General features: G+C 45.8%; 1 protein-coding gene across 1 annotated transcript; it reads left to right on the top strand.

Annotated features, from left to right (window-relative positions):
* Positions 1–770: 770 nt before the first annotated feature.
* LOC144108402 (sodium- and chloride-dependent neutral and basic amino acid transporter B(0+)-like) lies at positions 771–15,104 on the top strand. The gene is made up of 8 exons (XM_077641648.1): positions 771–787; positions 1,450–1,582; positions 2,761–2,895; positions 5,935–6,038; positions 7,994–8,118; positions 8,817–8,935; positions 13,777–13,905; positions 15,063–15,104. Exons 1-8 carry the CDS (start codon positions 771–773, stop codon positions 15,102–15,104), a joined length of 804 nt encoding a protein of 267 aa, XP_077497774.1.
* The last annotated feature ends 3,866 nt before the right edge of the window (positions 15,105–18,970 follow it).

Below are 18,970 nucleotides of genomic sequence, written 5' to 3'. Positions count from 1 at the left end.
CTGTTCTCTGATTATATTAAGAACGTTTGGTACAATTTTTTTATTTTTATTCATTCAAATATTTACATGACTCTACCTGCGTTTATGTTAGGCTTTGACCGAAGTACACAGTGGGACAAAAAGTACAGCAAGCAAAAGCACCGTGTACCACAATTACATGAATCAAAGAATAAGCATTTAGAAATATAGGCTGTGTGCTCCTTGGAAAAAAAGCCCTTTATCTAGTAACTGCAGATGCGTACTTAAATTTCATGCAAAGAACCGGTACGCATGTTGTTTACTTATTTTTATACTGCAATTTTTTATGTGTTAGCCATATGGAAGCAGTTAATTCTTGGTCTACTTTATTATGAGGTGGTGGTTCCAGATGTGCTGTTTAAAGCCGCAGCTTCCCTTAGTCCTCGAGCTAGCTGCCCCAGCTTTCCTTATATGTAACAACAAATAACATTAAATAAAACTAAGTTAAGAATGGTACCAAAATAACGACACTCAATGAGAGCAAATAAAGATCAGAAATTCGTCGTAAGCTCTTCAGCGTGGCACCGCGACACAGGACCTTAGTAACGCCACAGTATATTTGGACCCCTGAATTTCTTGCGTACGTTGCACTCAATAAGAAGGACGTACGCAGCAGAGCTCATGTTTCTATGTAGGTGCTAGTCACTTGGTTTTCCTGTAATTTACCGTTCGAAATGGGCTTTTATGCGGGCGCCACCAATATTCGGTGCGTTTTGGTATATCGTAGTACAGCCACCTTGTAGTATCCGTAGATGTCGCAGTTTGCCAGGTGAGTATAAAAAAGAAAACAGCGCAAAAGAAAAAGGACGCAGAAAGAAGAACCACCAGGGGCGATGAGAATCAACTGAGCGTTTCTTCACAAAGCGCCGATTACTTACAGTCGTGAGCAATATGAGAGGGAACAAAATTTTGCACAAAATCGCCGATTTTCTAGTTATGTCGCCAATATATTTACGAAGGACCTTTGGATGTTATATGCCAAAAAGAAACGTAGTTAGAAAAGAGAAAAGACAGTGCTGATCGAGAATAACTATGGGGAGATAAAAAAAAATGAATGCTCAAGATTTGTTCCCTCTCATATTTGTCACGACTGTACGCTCTGAAAACACGCATGCCCAAAACAGCAGTAAAATAGAAGAAATTAATAAGGCATGTCTAGATATGGAAACTTCCTTTAATGCAGCATAACTTATGGGTCACTTACACATGTGTGTTCTTTCTTAGATATGATAGGCCTCCGATACTGCCCTTACGTAGACGCGCCTCAGTGATTTCTTTTGTTCTGTTGTTGTGTTGATATTTTTCTTAAAAATGGCACGCCAGCTACGTCAAATGGCACTTTTTGCCAGAGGTTGCGCATTGTACAGATATCGCGTTCCGCGCCCGTGTTAGAGCACTCCTGTCGCCTTCACCACGGTTACCGATGCGCAGCAACGTAATGCTGGGACTCGGAAGCAGCGTGAGTGACCTCAGGGGCCTGCGGCTGAACACGGTAATGATGTCGGTCGTCCTGTTCACAGGCCTCTTCGCGCTGGTCAGAGACGGCTTGCCCAAGATGCGACACGTGAGTTGGGCCTAGGCTCTCGGGATCAGGCTAGGGTCTTCACTTGCAAAAAATTCTTTAGGCAGTCTATAGACTGTCCGTATTCCAAATATCTAAGCGAAGCGAATTTTTTTCTTCCACAGATTTCTATCTATAAAGTATGTAGACCCTCTACAGACAAATCTTAAATAACAGTCTATAGGCAATACAAATCCTATAGACAGTCTATAGACAATCTATAGATTTATGGCCATACACTTTGAGTAGGCTTTTGTCTATACACAGGCTATAGACAATGAATACACAAAAGGAATTATCTATAAGAAGGCAATACACTCTATGGAAATCTATAGACTGGCTTTAGACAATTTTATAAGGGTTAGCCGTTTGGCGGATCAAGCTCGGAGGGCATTCACTACGCTTGTAGCATGATGGATTCCATGGGTACAGAGAGGGACGAAAATTTAATCATCCAGATCCTTCTCCCTCTGTTTGGGGCCAAGAAGCGAGTGTGACGCCTGTGTTGCAACCTTTAACATATTTACTCGTCCACTACTACGCTGACACGGATCACGCCTCCATTGAGGCCGTTGTCTGCACTGCACCCACTCTTTGATTCACATCGATGGCACTCTCACAGACCGACACGGGAATTCGGTGTGGACAGGAACGTCATTCAAAATTCTTGCTGGCTCACGGCCTTCGGTATACGATAGCAAGCAGGGGATGCGACTTACGCTCAACGGTATTCTCTCTATAACTGTTTAGAAATAAAATACAATTCAATTCAATGTAAGTCCAGTTATAATCGCTGAGCTCCGTCCCCTCAGTTTCCACTAGCTTATTTCTGACGATAAATGTGAAATTTTATGGCGCAAGGGAATCTATGGCCACAGAGCGCCATGGCAAAAAGTATTTTTGACTTCTCAAGCTGAGGTCAAAGACCCATTTCCCAAGCATTTTATCCGAAATAAGCCGAGCGCGAGACGAGGGGAAAGCTTGTACTCGTTGTATCACCAGCTGGTACCCGGCGGCACTGGGGATCGAACCCCACACCTCCCGCATGCGAGGTGGATGCTCAAGCACTTGGCCACCGCTGCGGTCCTACACTAGCTTATTTCTGCTTGTGTGTGTACACTTCTGCGTATGTCATTTTCAAACGATGATTCCGTACTGAATATGAAATCGTATTGGTCCAGTCTCTGTACTTTCTGGCTGCTGCCAAGTGTTCCCTGCTGGTCGGGCTCTTCCTTGGAACCATCTTCCGTGAGGGCGCCTTCCGAGGCATCGGCCAGCTGCCTATTTGGAAGCTGGAATCCTTCGCATCCCTGCCGGTGAGCGACACGCGCTTCGGACTCTTTTTTTGTTTACTGGGAAAGCGGAGACGGAAGCAGTTTCGGACTGGTCGCTTATTCATGATTGTTTCAGCGGGTTTCACAAATAACGCTCATGATTAAAACGTTTCTCGCGAGAAGAGCCCTCGCGAAATAAGGCCGTACGGATATCACAAGCTGTGAATACTCACCCCTCGAATGAATAATGAACAGCTGGAAGTGAGCACACTGAACTCCTATCGTTTTGATGCGAAACCATCGTTTGACTCATCAGTAACGAAACCCGGCGTTGGAGTTGATCAACAGCAGTGGTCCCAAAAATCCCATATGACGTCAGCGTGGTATCAAACAAAAAATAACAATTCCGAACGTGCTACAAATTAAACCCAGAACTTTCGGATTGCGAGGCAAGCACCCGCAGTCCACAAAACCGCGTGGCTCCTTGGAGAACAAAGGTGAATCTAGGGTGTGAGTTCCCTTACGACGGCATGCTAATCAGTAGGTGTATTATTGCAAAGGAAGAGAAAAATAAAAAGAAACGAAATAATGCTTTCGCATTCAAAGCACGCAAGAAGCTGTAAGTGCCCTTAGTATACTTTTTGTTGTCTTTGTGTTTTCAGCGCTTATTGCGTGGCAACCATTGCCCAGCAACGAGCCCAAATAGGTTATGCGGATTCTAATTCGAATATTCGGCAAGAATTCCAAAAAAATAACCCATTTTCTTCATCCATCAAGATAAGTATACTTGATATATGTGATTTAACTTCCCTAAGTGACACACAGGCTGGAGACGCCACAGTAAAGTGGTAAGATTAATTTAAACCACGTGCGGTGCTTTGTGTGCACCGACGTCGCGCAGCACACGGTTATTCTCTGGTCTCCATCAAAAGCAAGCCGTCCGGGCTAGGATTCGATCCTGCGACCTTGGGTCAGTAGCAGAAGGCCAAAGCGAATGCGCCGCCTTGGAGGTTCTTAATCGTCATGCAACGATAATATAAAAGCTTCCAAGCATATTCCCTTCAATTAATGCGCTAAACATGTTCCACAAAGCACCCTATGGATACGTTCATGAGCCTCTACTTCTAATTAGGGAGAATTTTAGGGGATTTCGTACGTTACATACTAAGGGACTGATTTTACGCAAGGGCCACGCGTAAAGAAGACGAGAGGGTGTCGGCGAAGACTGTTCTGAATTGCCGGTTTTGTGTAGACTAGCGGAGTTTTGAACGAAGAATTTAGCTTTGTTACCAAGATGTCATCATCAGCAAGTACAAAGTGGGCGATGAAAAGTGACAAGAATCCGAAGAGACTACCTTAAAGCGGGCTCCTACCATTCATGATCACGTTTCGAAAAGCATTTTGCCATTTTATATTTCAGTGAGTTTAGTACGTGATTCCAGAGAACACTTTTTCTTGATACAAAGAATAAATACTGAAGCGCGCAACCCTTTGACGCCAAATTGTCACATCATTCTATGCTAAATGCGAACAGCTTAATTATGAATTATAGCAAAGCGACTTTTGCGTAACGCCATGTTCCTGGTCCATCGTCGTGCAAAATTATAACCTTTCGAAACGTTCCGAAACTGTATTGCGGTGGAAAAATCGCTTCCCGATGACAATTAATAAATTGGTAACGTCTGCATCTTGTTCACGATAGTGGTTTCTCTTTTGAAATCGAACAGTGATTCACGTTGCACAGTTGGCACAGTTGGTAGGCTTTTCTACTCTCCTTAAGGACTCTTCTCTGGGCAGACGGTGAATCAGGAGATTTATATCCGCGTGCTCCAACACATGCGTGATGCACTGCGACGCCGTCGCCTTGTCTTATGGGCATCTGAACAATGTAGCCTTCTCCACGATAACGCAAGGCCGCACACTGCTCTCAGCGTGACAAAATTTGTTGGCAAGCACCGCAATGCTGTAGTTCCCCATCCGCCATAGCCACTTGACCACACCCCGTGCGATTTTTTCGGTTTCCTTGTGTGAAGATAGCCCTAGAAGATCGCTTGTTCGGGAACATGGAGGCTATTCAAGACGCCACGACAAAGGAGCTAGCTGACCACCCTGACAGAAGCGTTTTCCAACTGTTTTCAAGACCTCAAGAAGCGTTGGAAGCTCTGTGTAGACTGCAACGGAGACTATTTATTAGAAGGACGCTGCACGGTTGATTTCAATGTCAAACGCATTTTTTTAATGTACTCAGGCTCGCAACTTTACGGACAAAGTTGAACGTCCAATTGCAAAACACGCAGAAAACTGCTTGCAGATATTTTTGAAGCGAAAAGCTTTACTGCGGTACGTAAATCAGTCTTCGGGTAGGCAGCACACCGACCTTGAACGACTTCAGCCCAAACAAGGATAGCCGTGTATGACCATATGTGGTAGTTCTAATGTCGAACCCCTGACTCCGGACCTTTAGTTGACCTTTGACAGTAGATGGCCTTTGGGTTGACCTTACACCTTAAGAACATCAGATAGGGTGATATGAAGCCAGGTGACATCAGATGGAGGTGCCGCAAGACCATGCAATACCGCGTCATAGGCACGTGGTCGTGTGGGTATATACATAAAACGGCTGTCGCGAGCCTGCAGAGGAGCTGCCAAGGAAGAGCCTTAGAGGCTTAGCAAGCGTGCTTGCTTTTTGCTGAATTCTACGGTCAGCACAGTTAAGCCAATGCGAGTTTTTTTAACACTCGATTCAAACGCGTGTCGTGTCGTCATCGCCATTTTGGAGTCTTCGACGATGCAGCCCAACCTCTGATATCCGGGCAAAGAAAACAGACTACGCGTTGCAGTTTAATTCGAAATCGGCTGGAGATGGCCACATTTGTACCTAAATTTTTGGCCTTTTCCTGCATACAAAATCTCTGTTTTCAGATAAAGTATCTTCAATATCGTTATAACGCGGCAATTTATCGGCACAGTTTAACCTCAGCTTATTGTGAGCATGTAAACTTCCAGGTTGTCGAAGTTGGAACACGCAAGCATTAAAACATGTGTATGTTTGTCCAGTGTTCGTTTCTTATTTTCGCACAGATGTGGCAAGACGTGATCGCCTTCGCCGCATTCGGCACTGGTATCGGGGGCTACGGGATCAGCTTCATCAGCGCCCACAATTCCTTCCAGAACAACTTCTTCATGTGAGTGCCTCAGTGGGGCTTTGCTCATACAGTCATTGCGCGTTTTACCTTTATGCATTTGCCAGGGGTGGAGAAAAGGCAGTGACTGTGGTGCCACCATCTGCAGTCTTCCCTTCCTCTTCCGAAATACCCACACTAGGAGTACTAGCCGCCAAATGTGACCGCATGCAACATCGCCCACTCCTTGCCCGCACGTCTTTTATCAGCCATCTAGGGGTGTCCAGACAACCTTACATTTGACCTTTTGGTGGAACGTGAAGTTTTTGGCTACGATGTACCACTCTGGTTACGATCGCGGCACCTTCAAGCGCGAATAAATTATCTCAGAGATGTCAGTGTAAATAAATAGGGACTGCATGATAGGGAGACTAAGATTTTGGCTGATTGTTCTTGCATAGTTGCAGAAATAGGTGAAAAATACGCACTCCACAGAAGACTCCACAGCATATGACAAGGGCCCTACTCTGTGCCATGGTCTACACCATCTGCCTATGGTCATAACTAGAGGGCTTAACTGAGCTTCATGTAGTGTTTTCTCTATCTCTTCTATGTGCTAGTTTTATTTACGTTTTTGCTCCAACCATGTCGTTACTCTGTCCTCGCCAACATCAGCGCTGCCGTCTGCCAAGCATTCCGTTTTGGTACAGCCAGTCCGTGATGAAATTGGCGCCGCAGATCTCTTTACGCCTTTGCGGAGTAACAGTGCACGAAGCTTAATACGCAAGTCATGGCATGAAGTTTGCGGCCAGTACTTGCTTTATGTGTTTGTACACATAACGGAATGCTTGGCAGACGGCAGCGCTGATGTTGGCGAGGACAGAGTAACGACATGGTTGGAGCAAAAACGTAAATAAAACTAGCACATAGAAGAGATAGAGAAAACACTACATGAAGCTCAGTTAAGCCCTCTAGTTATGACCATAGGCAGATGGTGTAGACCATGGCACAGAGTAGGGCCCTTGTCATATGCTGTGGAGTCTTCTGTGGAGTGCGTATTTTTCACCTATTTCTGCAACTATGCAAGAACAATCAGCCAAAATCTTAGTCTCCCTATCATGCAGTCCCTATTTATTTACACTGACATCTCTGAGATAATTTATTCGCGCTTGAAGGTGCCACGATCGTAACCAGAGTGGTACATCGTAGCCAAAAACTTCACGTTCCACCAAAAGGTCAAATGTAAGGTTGTCTGGACACCCCTAGATGGCTGATAAAAGACGTGCGGGCAAGGAGTGGGCGATGTTGCATGCGGTCACATTTGGCGGCTAGTACTCCTAGTGTGGGTATTTCGGAAGAGGAAGGGAAGACTGCAGATGGTGGCACCACAGTTACTGCCTTTTCTCCACCCCTGGCCTCAGTGGGGCTTTGCTCATACAGTCATTGCGCGTTTTACCTTTATGCATTATCTCAGAGATGTCAGTGTAAATAAATAGGGACTGCATGATAGGGAGACTAAGATTTTGGCTGATTGTTCTTGCATAGTTGCAGAAATAGGTGAAAAATACGCACTCCACAGAAGACTCCACAGCATATGACAAGGGCCCTACTCTGTGCCATGGTCTACACCATCTGCCTATGGTCATAACTAGAGGGCTTAACTGAGCTTCATGTAGTGTTTTCTCTATCTCTTCTATGTGCTAGTTTTATTTACGTTTTTGCTCCAACCATGTCGTTACTCTGTCCTCGCCAACATCAGCGCTGCCGTCTGCCAAGCATTCCGTTTTGGTACAGCCAGTCCGTGATGAAATTGGCGCCGCAGATCTCTTTACGCCTTTGCGGAGTAACAGTGCACGAAGCTTAATACGCAAGTCATGGCATGAAGTTTGCGGCCAGTACTTGCTTTATGTGTTTGTACAATGATTGTAAAGGAGAAAAGAAAATTTTGAGCTGTCGCCGGAAACTCGCATTCCTTTGCTGCAGGCTCTAGTTTATATTTCTATTTCTCTGTGACGCAGAGACCTCGTTTACATCCTGGTGGTCGATGCGCTAACTTTTTTCGGCACAGCGTTGGTCATATTTTTCATGCTCGGCAGCTACGGCCACAAGACGGGCCTCGAGATTGACCAGATCATGGGCAGCAGTAAGTATTGTCGCATTGGCTGGTAACAAAGATTTCGACGGAAAAAAACTCTTCGCGAAGACACGCCTCATTACCCTGCCTCGACATAAAGAAACGGAACTAGAGATATTGATAGCGTAGTAGGAGAATGAGCTTGTCGGTATTGCCTTTTAGAAAGATACTTAGTGCAGAAACAGAGGACGAAGAAAAAAATACTTGAAAAGCGCTAACTGTACATCTGGTGGTTTCATTCGCAAATCACATTCGAACAAAAACTGCTCAGGTCCAGCCGCACAGATAACAAAGTACATGGAAAGATTGTGGCTGTGGCTGCAAAAAAAAAGGCTTATCATAGAATGCCACGGCACGACACTACGTTCCGTCACATAATATTGACGGCAGTCCGGCGGTCAGGTAGTAGGCGAAAGGATTCTAAAAGAAACACTTTATTGCGGTAGCTGTGCCCTCAAAATATGAGCTCGGCGGACGCGATATCAGCAAACAAGTACAGCGGTTGTCAAAGAACAGAATACCTGCCGCTATCGGTGGCACTCAGTTTAATGCTTAACGTGCGTCTTAACGAGAGCTATGAAATACAATAAGTGATGTGCCTCTCAGCCCCGCTACATTATTATGCAGATTTGCCGAGTCTGTCTTGAACCGAATGCTGGGCATTCTCAAGCTCGCTTTCTCTGTCTCTCGCATTCTACCCTGCGCAGACGTCGTTCAGGACTTGGCCTTTATTGAGATTCCACAGGCGCTGCTCTCGACCGAGACGACCGGTGCTCTTCTGGTGGTGTTCCTTCTATTTCTCGCCTTCACTGGGCTCGGACCTTTGGTATGTGGCGCCCCTCTGAAGGCATGTGCCTCAAAAACCTATACTCAACTTGTTTCAAAGACACAGACATAATTCTTGTTTATTTCCAAAAGTTGTATTGGGAGTGGCGCGAGACACACGCCGAAAATTTTCATGGCCTTAGAACGTGAAGATATAGAAAAGGCGCACACATGGTATTGGCGAGAACGGCAGAGATCGCAAGCTATATTACTGAGCATGAATAGATTGGTTCAGCAAAGAGCTGTGTGGTGTTAGACTTAAGCGAACAGATAAACAGTGCGTGTCCGGAGAGTAAAGCTCTGGTCGTTAAATACTACTTAGATACATAAATCGGGGCACATGCAATAATATAACTAGTGGCGCTGAGACAGAGCGGATTGCTTCTGCCTCATGGAAACGCCAGAATTGAAGCCTCAAAGGAGTAGTCGTCCGGCAAGTAGCAGCAGTGTTCTTAAGGGCGCAGGTACGTTTGATCTAGTCACATACAGCCTAGAACATTTTTGGATATACTGTTTTTGCAAACTAACTAAGCAGCTCTGACCGCTGCAGTCGTTACAGGAATCCTTGTGCCATTCAAACAAAGATAGCAGCGGTGCAGGTTCAAGCCATGCAGGCCGTGTTGTGAGCCGCCGTGACCTAGAGACCGAATTGCCAGCTGTCGCCGCGAGCTCGTTCCAAGGCAGACCGCTTATTGTTCTGAACGACACTCCTTCCACATCGTTTGCTGTCCCAACTTGTGTAGAGTAGGCATACTCATTAGCAAACAGGGCACATCTAACCACTTTGACTTACATCCGCAATTCACCCCATCCCAGCTATCACCGAAATTTGTATGGCCACAAGTGTGAATGTCCGGTGAATTTTTTGTCCCTTCCTTACTTCATTCACTGTTAATGTGTCAACTCGTAGTGTGACATTTACCAAGCCTTTCGTTCCCTTTGCACACAATTTTTTTCTTACAGTGAGCGCACCTCTCTTAAGTGAGCCAGCCCTCACTCTCTACTTTGAGCATGGTCTAAATGCACTCAACTATTCTTTGTCCGCCAAACAAACTGTGTATCAAATCAGCTGCAGTGTTCTGTGTAAACGATGGAATGAGGAAGAAATTGAGAACAGCGAATATTGCATCAACCTCCCTTGCAGCGTGAATTCGTACCTCTGCTTTCCTAACTCGTTTTACGTGCTTCATGAGGATTGGTTCCTCGCCGAGCTGAAAAATATACCAGGCAGTGAGAATTTTCTTCACAGAACATGGCGCAATAACGGTCCCGGATACAACTTTGTATTTATTGGCTGAACCAACAATTACAGAGTTTATGCCTGGCACTTCTAGGTTTGCATTTGTTCCCTGTCAGTCACATTTTGTACAAGCGCTGAAAAAGGCACCTTCACCCTTGCTTCGAAACGCTTGCAACATGGGCTTAAATTTTCCATATCGCTTGCTATAGAATAATGTGCGGGGTCAATTGCGAAAATCCCTAAGTCCTATTGTGTTCAGACAGAATGCTCAGTTAGGTAACCATAAAAAAGTGCTTCACTCGAGCTTCACCGGACTGCTGGCCGCGAAGGTAAATAGCCCCGAGGGAAACATTCTTGTGAAACAAACACCAAGGTTACACCTCTCTTTAGATGGGTGCGACAACTGGCAGGAAAAGTAATTTTTTGTTACCTGGTAAAACTACCACATATAAAGTAATACACACACTAGGGAAGCATTGGTTGATTTCCACTGCCATTGGCCACGCTAAAGTGAGGCAACAATCTTGAAAGGTCGCTAAAACTACCGCTCATTTTGTTTATTTTTTAGTTTTTATGCCTTTTTCTTCCCGGAGTCAATACCATATTGGAATCTGCACACTCTACTTGACTTCATATTATTAACGTCCAGAAATATCTCTCCAACATCAGCAAAAGATTTTGCTTGCTAAGGCATGACATGGAGAAGTAGTTCATGAGACGTCTTGTTAAAAATATTCTAGAACGTTAGCTCTTCTCAGATTTTCTCTATTTTTTTCGCCGTCGGCGTTGGCGCCGTTCATCTCACACACTGAAAGGGAGACGATAAACAACCAGTGGCAGGCGCCCTTCTTCATCAAAGCTGATCGCCCGCGCACGAGTCTCCTGTCTGAACTGTTAGCAGCTGTTGGCGGTTCCTGCCCCATCTGCCTTGGCATCTCCATGTGCTCGTCGTCTGTTTTCTACAAAAAAAAAATCTCGTCTTCAAATGTAAGGTTTTCAGACAGTGAGCTTTGTAACAGCTCGTTCCCAAGTTATGCGCCATCGGCGTCGGCGCCATCCGCCGCGCAGACCTTGGCTGCTGACGCTTCTGCTGTCGGCTTTGCCAGGCTGTGTATAAGAAACCCGCCGAGACTATGAGCATGGGGCATAGTGCACAAAGCTACGCATGTTGAAAAACGTTCACCTCAGCATCGGAGAGGAGCCGCCTAGTTTAATCCAGAAAACTAGAAGAACTCGTTGCTCATTCACCATAGCTAACACAAACATTCGTGTTTCACACTTGAAAGCATACTGTGTAATTTTTGACTCATTGTGTCTTATAACGCGATAGCATTAAGGGCCTGCTTCAACGGAAAACTCGATGTCGGTGTTGGCACTGATGGAGTTTCGAGAAATACGGATTGGTCGACAGGGACGCAATGCCACAACCGCACTACCTAGCGCGGGTAGTTCAAACACCACGCAACGATCACACATTACAACAGTGATGACTTCACTGCACAATTCCTCATTGGTCTACAGCGTCGTGACCTCACAGCTACATAGCGCCCCTGAAGAAGTAAAAGCAACTGCGCTGAAAACAAAAAAACGATCCATCCGCGATTCGAACCGGTACACCGCTTGACCACTGAGGATTGTTCGTTCGACTTGGTTGAAGGGAGGCCTTCTCTGTCTCATGGTAAATAAACAGTAATACTAATAAACACAATACCAGTCATGATAAAAACGACAAAAAATGAAAAAAGAAGCACGCCCGTGTATGCGAAATGGCATAAAAAGAGTACCCTAGGCCGCTGATGCTGGCCCATTAACGCTATCGCGTCGTTCCCTTAAGGCTGAGCTGCTCAGCTTAAGGCCCCCCAATTTCGTATCAGGAAGTGTATAATTTAGATGTCAGATTCTAGCTCCGCTATGGCGCCTTCATATTAAAGATGCCTTATAAGAACTCTTTTTATTCCTGGTCTAAAATAGAAAAAGCGCTATAATTGGTTCGTTATAATAAGTGCTCAGGCAAAATGCAACCACGCTTTAAGAAATTTATGCGGGGTGTCCTTGGTGCGTGAATCCATCCCTCTGCTCTTTACAGTCGTCTGGGTTAGTTTGCAGTATTTTTTTATTATTTTGGCAATTTCGGGTAAATAGTAGAGAGCAATTAGATAACTTTTTAAAAATATTCGCTTCGGGAAAACGTCAGTTCTGGAGTAGCAAATCGTCTTGTAAAACCGCAGACTAAAATGTCTACGTCATGGGATAATTTACGCATATTTTTAACTCGCCTTTAAGCTCCTGGCGCTTATATTCCTGCCAATGCGAACTCAAAGCTTTGTAGGGTACAGTACTCCGCAGACGAGTAGATATTGTTCTTGGACAGCTAGTCGTGGGGCGCTAAAATAAAACCGCTCACATGCGATGATTCTGGTATCCCGCGAAATTTTTTTCAGACCAGCAATAAGACCAATGGTACCCTGCTTCAAATATTTCAGTCTATGGTTTCTCATAACCATCAATACCTTTCAAATGCTCAGTATTCCCGAAGCATTAATTTGTAATCTCAGGTAACTGGTATTTTATAATAGAGTAACTCTACACAGCGAAGAAAATGCTGCAGAGTAGGCGACACGACTGTCAACAGCATTCAGTGCGCTTCACTTACCTAAGGCACTCGGTATTCTTAAAAACCTTGGTGTGCAATGAGCTTGATTACTCGGTACGTAATAAACATATGTAACATAAACCGATTATCAGGACACGGAAGACGCAGTAGTCCCTCACTCTCGCTCAACACGCGAACGGCGCGGTGAGGGAAGGAGTGAAAGAGGGAGAGAACTAAAGAGCAGAGAAAGAGGCCTCGTACAGGAGAGCTCCGGAATAATTTCGACCACCTGGTATTGTTTAACGTGCAGTGACACCACACTGTGTCCTGTGTTTGAATGCCTGCCCTTCATGGGATCTTCCCACAATTGCCACCCGAGCGTGCCCTGTCCAAGCAGCCGCAATCTCTGATGTTGCCGCAGAAGAGCATTTTTTATATTCTCTCATTTTTCGCTGAAATTATTGGCAGAAATCTTTAAGTATAGAGCTGTAAGAAAGCAATCTAAACGCATTCGTTTATTGTCAGCTTTTATTTCTTTGGAGAGCTTAATTGTAGCTCGGATACACTTGTACTGAGATGACCACCACCATGACCGGAATTAAATACAAGCTAGGAGCAGCTTCTTATTCTGCTTCTTACAGTGTCCACCTCCCCCATGGTTTACGATTTTTCACCGCAAACAGTGGTCAGGAATTCTGCGGTCAAGATTACTTGACACCGTTCTGTAACTTGGAACTTTCTTGGTGCCGTATATTCAGAATCACTGCTAAGCTCAGCAGCTAACCCTGTTTCATGATATGTTTCGCAAATGTTTGCTTTAGTTCTTTTTTATGTAATGAATACAGATTGTCTCAGTGCAGTGGAATGAATAGCTAAAATGCCCGTCTACAGCAGCAATATTCGAATAATCGTAATAATCGTGATGTATTGCGTGCGGCGTTCTCCGAAGCTCTTACCAGGTGTTTTGGCGTTGAACAACGGAACGTGCCTCTCCACGTGCTCTTTGCAGCTGCTCACGACTGAGCTGGTGGTGGAAGTGGTCGACGAGGAGTTCCCGCACTCTCACGTCAACAAGAGCACGGTCCGCGGAGTAACGTCGGCCGTCTGCCTGCTCGCGAGCTGCGTCTACGCCACACCCGTGAGTCACACGGCCAGTTTGAACGCTTTTCCAAGGGGACACATCAGAAATACAAATATTGGTTTAGTCTTTTTTAACTTTTTAGTCTTTTTACACATGCACCCCAACAGAATGCATGTTTTTATATTACCAGTTATATCCTTCCATAGCGCCTTTTCACTTTCTATTTCATGAAGACTGGTGCATGCTATGGCGTCATTTCCAGAAGTGACGCGGATAAGATCCACTATGCTTTCTTAGAAAGCAATTATTCACTATATTGCACTATTCGCCTCTAGGGTTCATCACGGGAAAAAAATTTACATCCATCAATGAGACTTTTAAGGGCTGCAATAATGTCACTGAAATTTCCACTACCCTAAGTTCCGCAAGGAGATATGCCAAACCACAATAAAAAAAATCGGTTGGAAGTTAACTATTACGCATTCACCGATTTTGCCCAAAAATTGATTATTCATATTTGAATGCGAGCTCTCTTCCAAGAAACAGACTACCTGGAGCTTTGAGATTATAATGACAATAATGACGAAAAATTTAGGCAGGAACGTTTAAACACCTTGTGTTGGGCACACGTAATATGTTCAAAGTATATGGAATTTAAACGTGTACAAAACGCAGACAATGTCAGTGGAAATATTTAGCCACACACAGGGATAAAAAATTGAAGCTGCGTGTTTTAAGGAAGTTAAGAAATGGATGCGCTATTCTATCCTCTCACCAGAACCTCCCGTAACAGACGAAAGTTTGCTTCCCGCTTACCGTGCTACGATCACATGACGTGCTTGCGGTAAAGTCAACGCTTTTTCTTAGACGCAGAACAATCACAGATGCCGGAAATTAAATACCACTTTGTAACGTTTATTGCAATTCGATTTTTTTGCTAAGTAGAGGTAGACATAAAAAATTTGCAATCTACGCTAGCGTGGCAGCTCTATGCGTCAACGTGGTTTTTCCTGTAGGAACAGAAACGCAGTACCGTTGCAGAACGCAAACTCATACCACTACACTCGCTTTCGAAGCCAGTGAATGTAGGCGACTAGGCACAAGAACCAAGGCAGTAGCCGGATAAGCAGATTACGAGACAAGTTGGACGGAGCCATTAGTGTGTGTCATCCTTGTACTTGCATCACTTCCGCTGTGCTGCTTTCATTCTTTAGACAATGTATATCAACTTGTCATCAGCATCATCATCAGCCTGACTACACCCACTTCAGTGCAAAACCTCTCCCATGTGTCTTCAATTAACCCTGTCTTTTGCCAGCTGCACCCACCCTATGTCTGGAAACTTAATCACATGCACCCACCTAACCTTCTGTCGCCCCCTGCTATGCTTGCCTTCTCTTGGAATTCATTCCGTTAACCTTAATAACCAGCAGTTGTCCCGTCTTCGCATCACATGACCTGCTCAAGCCCATTTCTTCCTCTTGATTTCGACTTGGATGTCATTAAACTTCGTTTGTTCCCTCACCCACTCTGTCCGCTTCTGGTCTGTTAACGTAACACCTATCATTTTGCAGCGACAGCTACCTTACGGTAGCATTTGGAGCCTCCAGCGTGGCGGCGCTGCCACCCTGTGGCGGCACTGCCACACAGTGGCAGCACTGCCACCCTGTAGCGGCACTGCTACCCTGTGGCGGCGCTGCCATCCTGTGGTTGCGCCGCCACGCAGTCACGTGGTGTGGAGCAGTTGCCGGCGGCGCGGCGCCGTGGCTGATCACGTGGTTTGTCATGTGGTTGGTCACATGACCAAGTCCCACCCCACCAGCTATAGCTACCGCGTCACTTTAGGTTTATTGAAACCTAAACCACCGCCAATTTTTTTCTTTTCGTGGCTCGCTGCGTTGTCCTTAACTTATTCTGACCCCTTTTCGTTAGCCTCCACGTTGCTTCCCCGCAGGTGAGTACCGGCAAGATACAGCTGTTGTAAACTTTTCTCTTGGGGGATATTGGTAAACTGTTATTCATGATCTGAGAGAACCTGACATATGCGTTTTACCCTATTGTTATCCTTCTAGTCAATTCCCTCTCATTATCTGGATCAGTTCTCACTAGCTGTCAGCAGCGTAACAACTGCCAACTCCTTTAGGACAAGTGTCAACCCAAAACCTGCGCAACCAGGCAGGAAGAGAATAACACTACATCGCTGAGTTCACCTTTTCGTTCTATTCCGAAGAGAGGCGGTACAGCGCATTTTAAAGTGCAGGAACAAAAGGAAACCAATAGTGCCGATATTTGGTGCAAGAAGGCATGAGGCAGTGCAAAAAAATCCAAATTATGAGATGAATAACGACCAGTGTACACGACGACCACATGGACAGGTGATGACAGGCGCAGTAGAATTTCTGGGAGACTAAAAGGAGCAAGACCTTGGAAAGTTATAAAATTGGTAGCGGTAAATACGAGCCTTAGAATATTTACGCAATAAAGAATGTAAAACATAAAAGAATATATAAACTAGCTACACCGTACTGATGCAGTCATGGTTCAAAAAGATACCGCAATTCGCTTTCTGCCCGGTAACCGACCGTGGGCTGGATCAGTCATCTGTTAATCTGAAAATATTTTAGGGCTCGTTATAATGGCACGTGATTTTCGGCGTTTTCTATGCAAGGAAAGCGCATTATTTATTTATCTTATTTATAAGCAAGGATAGTCTAGGGATAGCAAATGGGTATGCACTGACGTGTATGGGACATTTAAGACAGCGCACCCTAGGATGTCCCTTCACAGTTCGGTGTGCATTATTCCACTGCTCCGTGAGCCCTTTGCTAAGACACCTATTGGTCAGGCCAACATATTTCTTACCACTGCTTAGACAGATTTCGCAGACGGCTAATACACTGCATGCCGAGGACGACAACGCGTGCATAATTGCGCGCTCTGGGTGACAGCTAGCCGAGGCATTAGCGTTATTACACAGCCTTGACAGCTTGCCAAAGGCTTAAAAAGACGACTGGACTCCAGCTCGTTGCATGGTCTTTTCCTCTGACGTGATAAACCGTCCATACGCGAAAGCATGACGAATCATTAGAGAGTTTTAGTTTCACGTACGTAGCGGCTTCACGTACGTAGAGCTCTGACGGGTGACCAGTGCGCATGCGCAGAACGCAAAAGGTATGCGCGAGTCTCAAGTACGTACCTGAGATTCAGATTTTTACGTTGCGGTCCTTGCGTTGCTTTCGCACGTAGCGTTGACAAAATGGCGGCGCCCTGCCCGTCGCTTCACAGCGATAACAGCTTCGTCGCTGATCCCACGACGTGACAACGTGTCCTAAACTGTTGTATTCGCCTCGATTTGCCCATTCTTACCCGTGAATAAAGTTTCAAGCGACAAATAGCTTTTGTATTTCAGATATAAGGGTGATTTCCCAGCTGTTAAGCCTAACGAAGCAGCGCTCTGACGCAGTTCGACTGGCTTAATTGGCTTTGACTCGTCTTGTCTTAGAGTGGCTACAGCAGTGTCTTCATCGGTCAGTAGATGGCGCTAGGAAGAACGCGCGGCGACTGCCACGTACGTGCAACTGAAAGGGTTTGAAGCGACATGCGCGTATGCTACATGGACTTCTCACGTTTCCGTACGTGAACTCTGTACGTACGTGAAACTAAAACTCTATTTTGTAGCGCTAGCTAGATTACGGTAGCGTTTCGAGCCTTCTGAGTGACTGCGCTGCTATACCGTGGCTGTGCCGCCACACTGTCACCTAGTTGGTCACGTGGTGCGGAGAAGCTGCCGGCGGCGCTACGCCGTGGCTGATCACGTGGTTCTTCACGTGGTTAGCCACGTGACCAAGTTCCGGCCAGCTCTAGCTATCGTGTCACTCCTGGCTTCACCAGAGCTAAACCACCGCCATTTTTTTAGTAGCACCTATTAGGGCCGCACCTCGATCGAATCTCTTACTGCACTAGCACTGAGACTTCAACTCAGCCGAAAAGCCATTGTCTGTCCGAGTGTGCGGTCCCTCTGTGTGTCCACTGGGTTGTGGGCAACCTTAGGTGGCCCACCTGCCACCTAGGTAGCAGGTAGGGTAACTAGGTCCCGTGACCTTGTGACGTCATAACAGCCTACCCGCCGGATTGTAAGCAAACTGCCTACCATGCCAGGTGATAGTTCAGTTAATGATTGGTCACGAGAGGCTGCTAAGGGAGAGGAACGTTAGTCGCACAAGCCCCACCGATGACAGCGCCTACCATCGCGGGACAGTGGCGCGTCGGTTAACCGCTGCACCACGGCGCCGGGAGTGGTATGAGGACTGCCAGGTATCTATGAAAGTAGAGAAACCTGAAAACCGAAGATCGAACCAAAAAACGAAATTCCAGCGCACCTAGTTTCTATTTGGCTTAAATACATTCAGCAACCGTCATTTTTTATGATAATGGTAGTGAATTTTTATGGCGCAATGGCATCTGCGTCCAATGAGCGCCATGGCACAAGGCTTTTTTTGTTTGCTCAAGGTAGCGTCAAAGATCTATTTCCCAAGCATTTCTTCCTGAATTAGCTGAGCACCAGGCCAGAACAAGCTTGTGCCCATTGTAACACCGGTGGATACCCCGTGGCACTAGGGATCGAACCCCGCACCTCCCACATTCGATGGGGAGGATCAAGCCGCTAGACCACCACTGCAGTGTGATTTTTTTTACCTTCTTCAGACGACTTCCTGCCGTTGAAATGAGTAGGTGCTCGAATAGTCAGATTTATCGAGCCGGTAAGCTGCTCCCTTAATATGCGCTTATTGAGTGCGCGTATGATTATCTCAATACATTTCCGAAAGAGAGGTCCACAGTGCCTCTCCTTATGAAATTTCAGTGAGCGTATTTGTCGGACAGAAGAGGCTTGCTCCCTCTCGGCTCAAACAACTAGCAGAGGTGTCCATCGCCTACACCTAATCTGAGATCAAGGAATCGCGAGGATCGGCGCTCTGCTAACTCTTGGGTGAACTCTATAGGACAAAGACATGCACGAATGCCGTGATGAGTTCTCGTACCGGAGATTTAAAAGAACGCTCGCCGCAGTCCAGACGATAGAGGAAGCCTTGAAGGAATCTGGGCACCTTTTTGAAAGCGGGCG

Source organism: Amblyomma americanum, chromosome 10 (assembly GCF_052857255.1).
Source record: "Amblyomma americanum isolate KBUSLIRL-KWMA chromosome 10, ASM5285725v1, whole genome shotgun sequence".
Lineage (NCBI taxonomy): Eukaryota > Metazoa > Arthropoda > Arachnida > Ixodida > Ixodidae > Amblyomma > Amblyomma americanum.
Note: the sequence above shows the minus strand (reverse complement) of the source record. Positions and strands in the feature narration are given on the sequence as shown.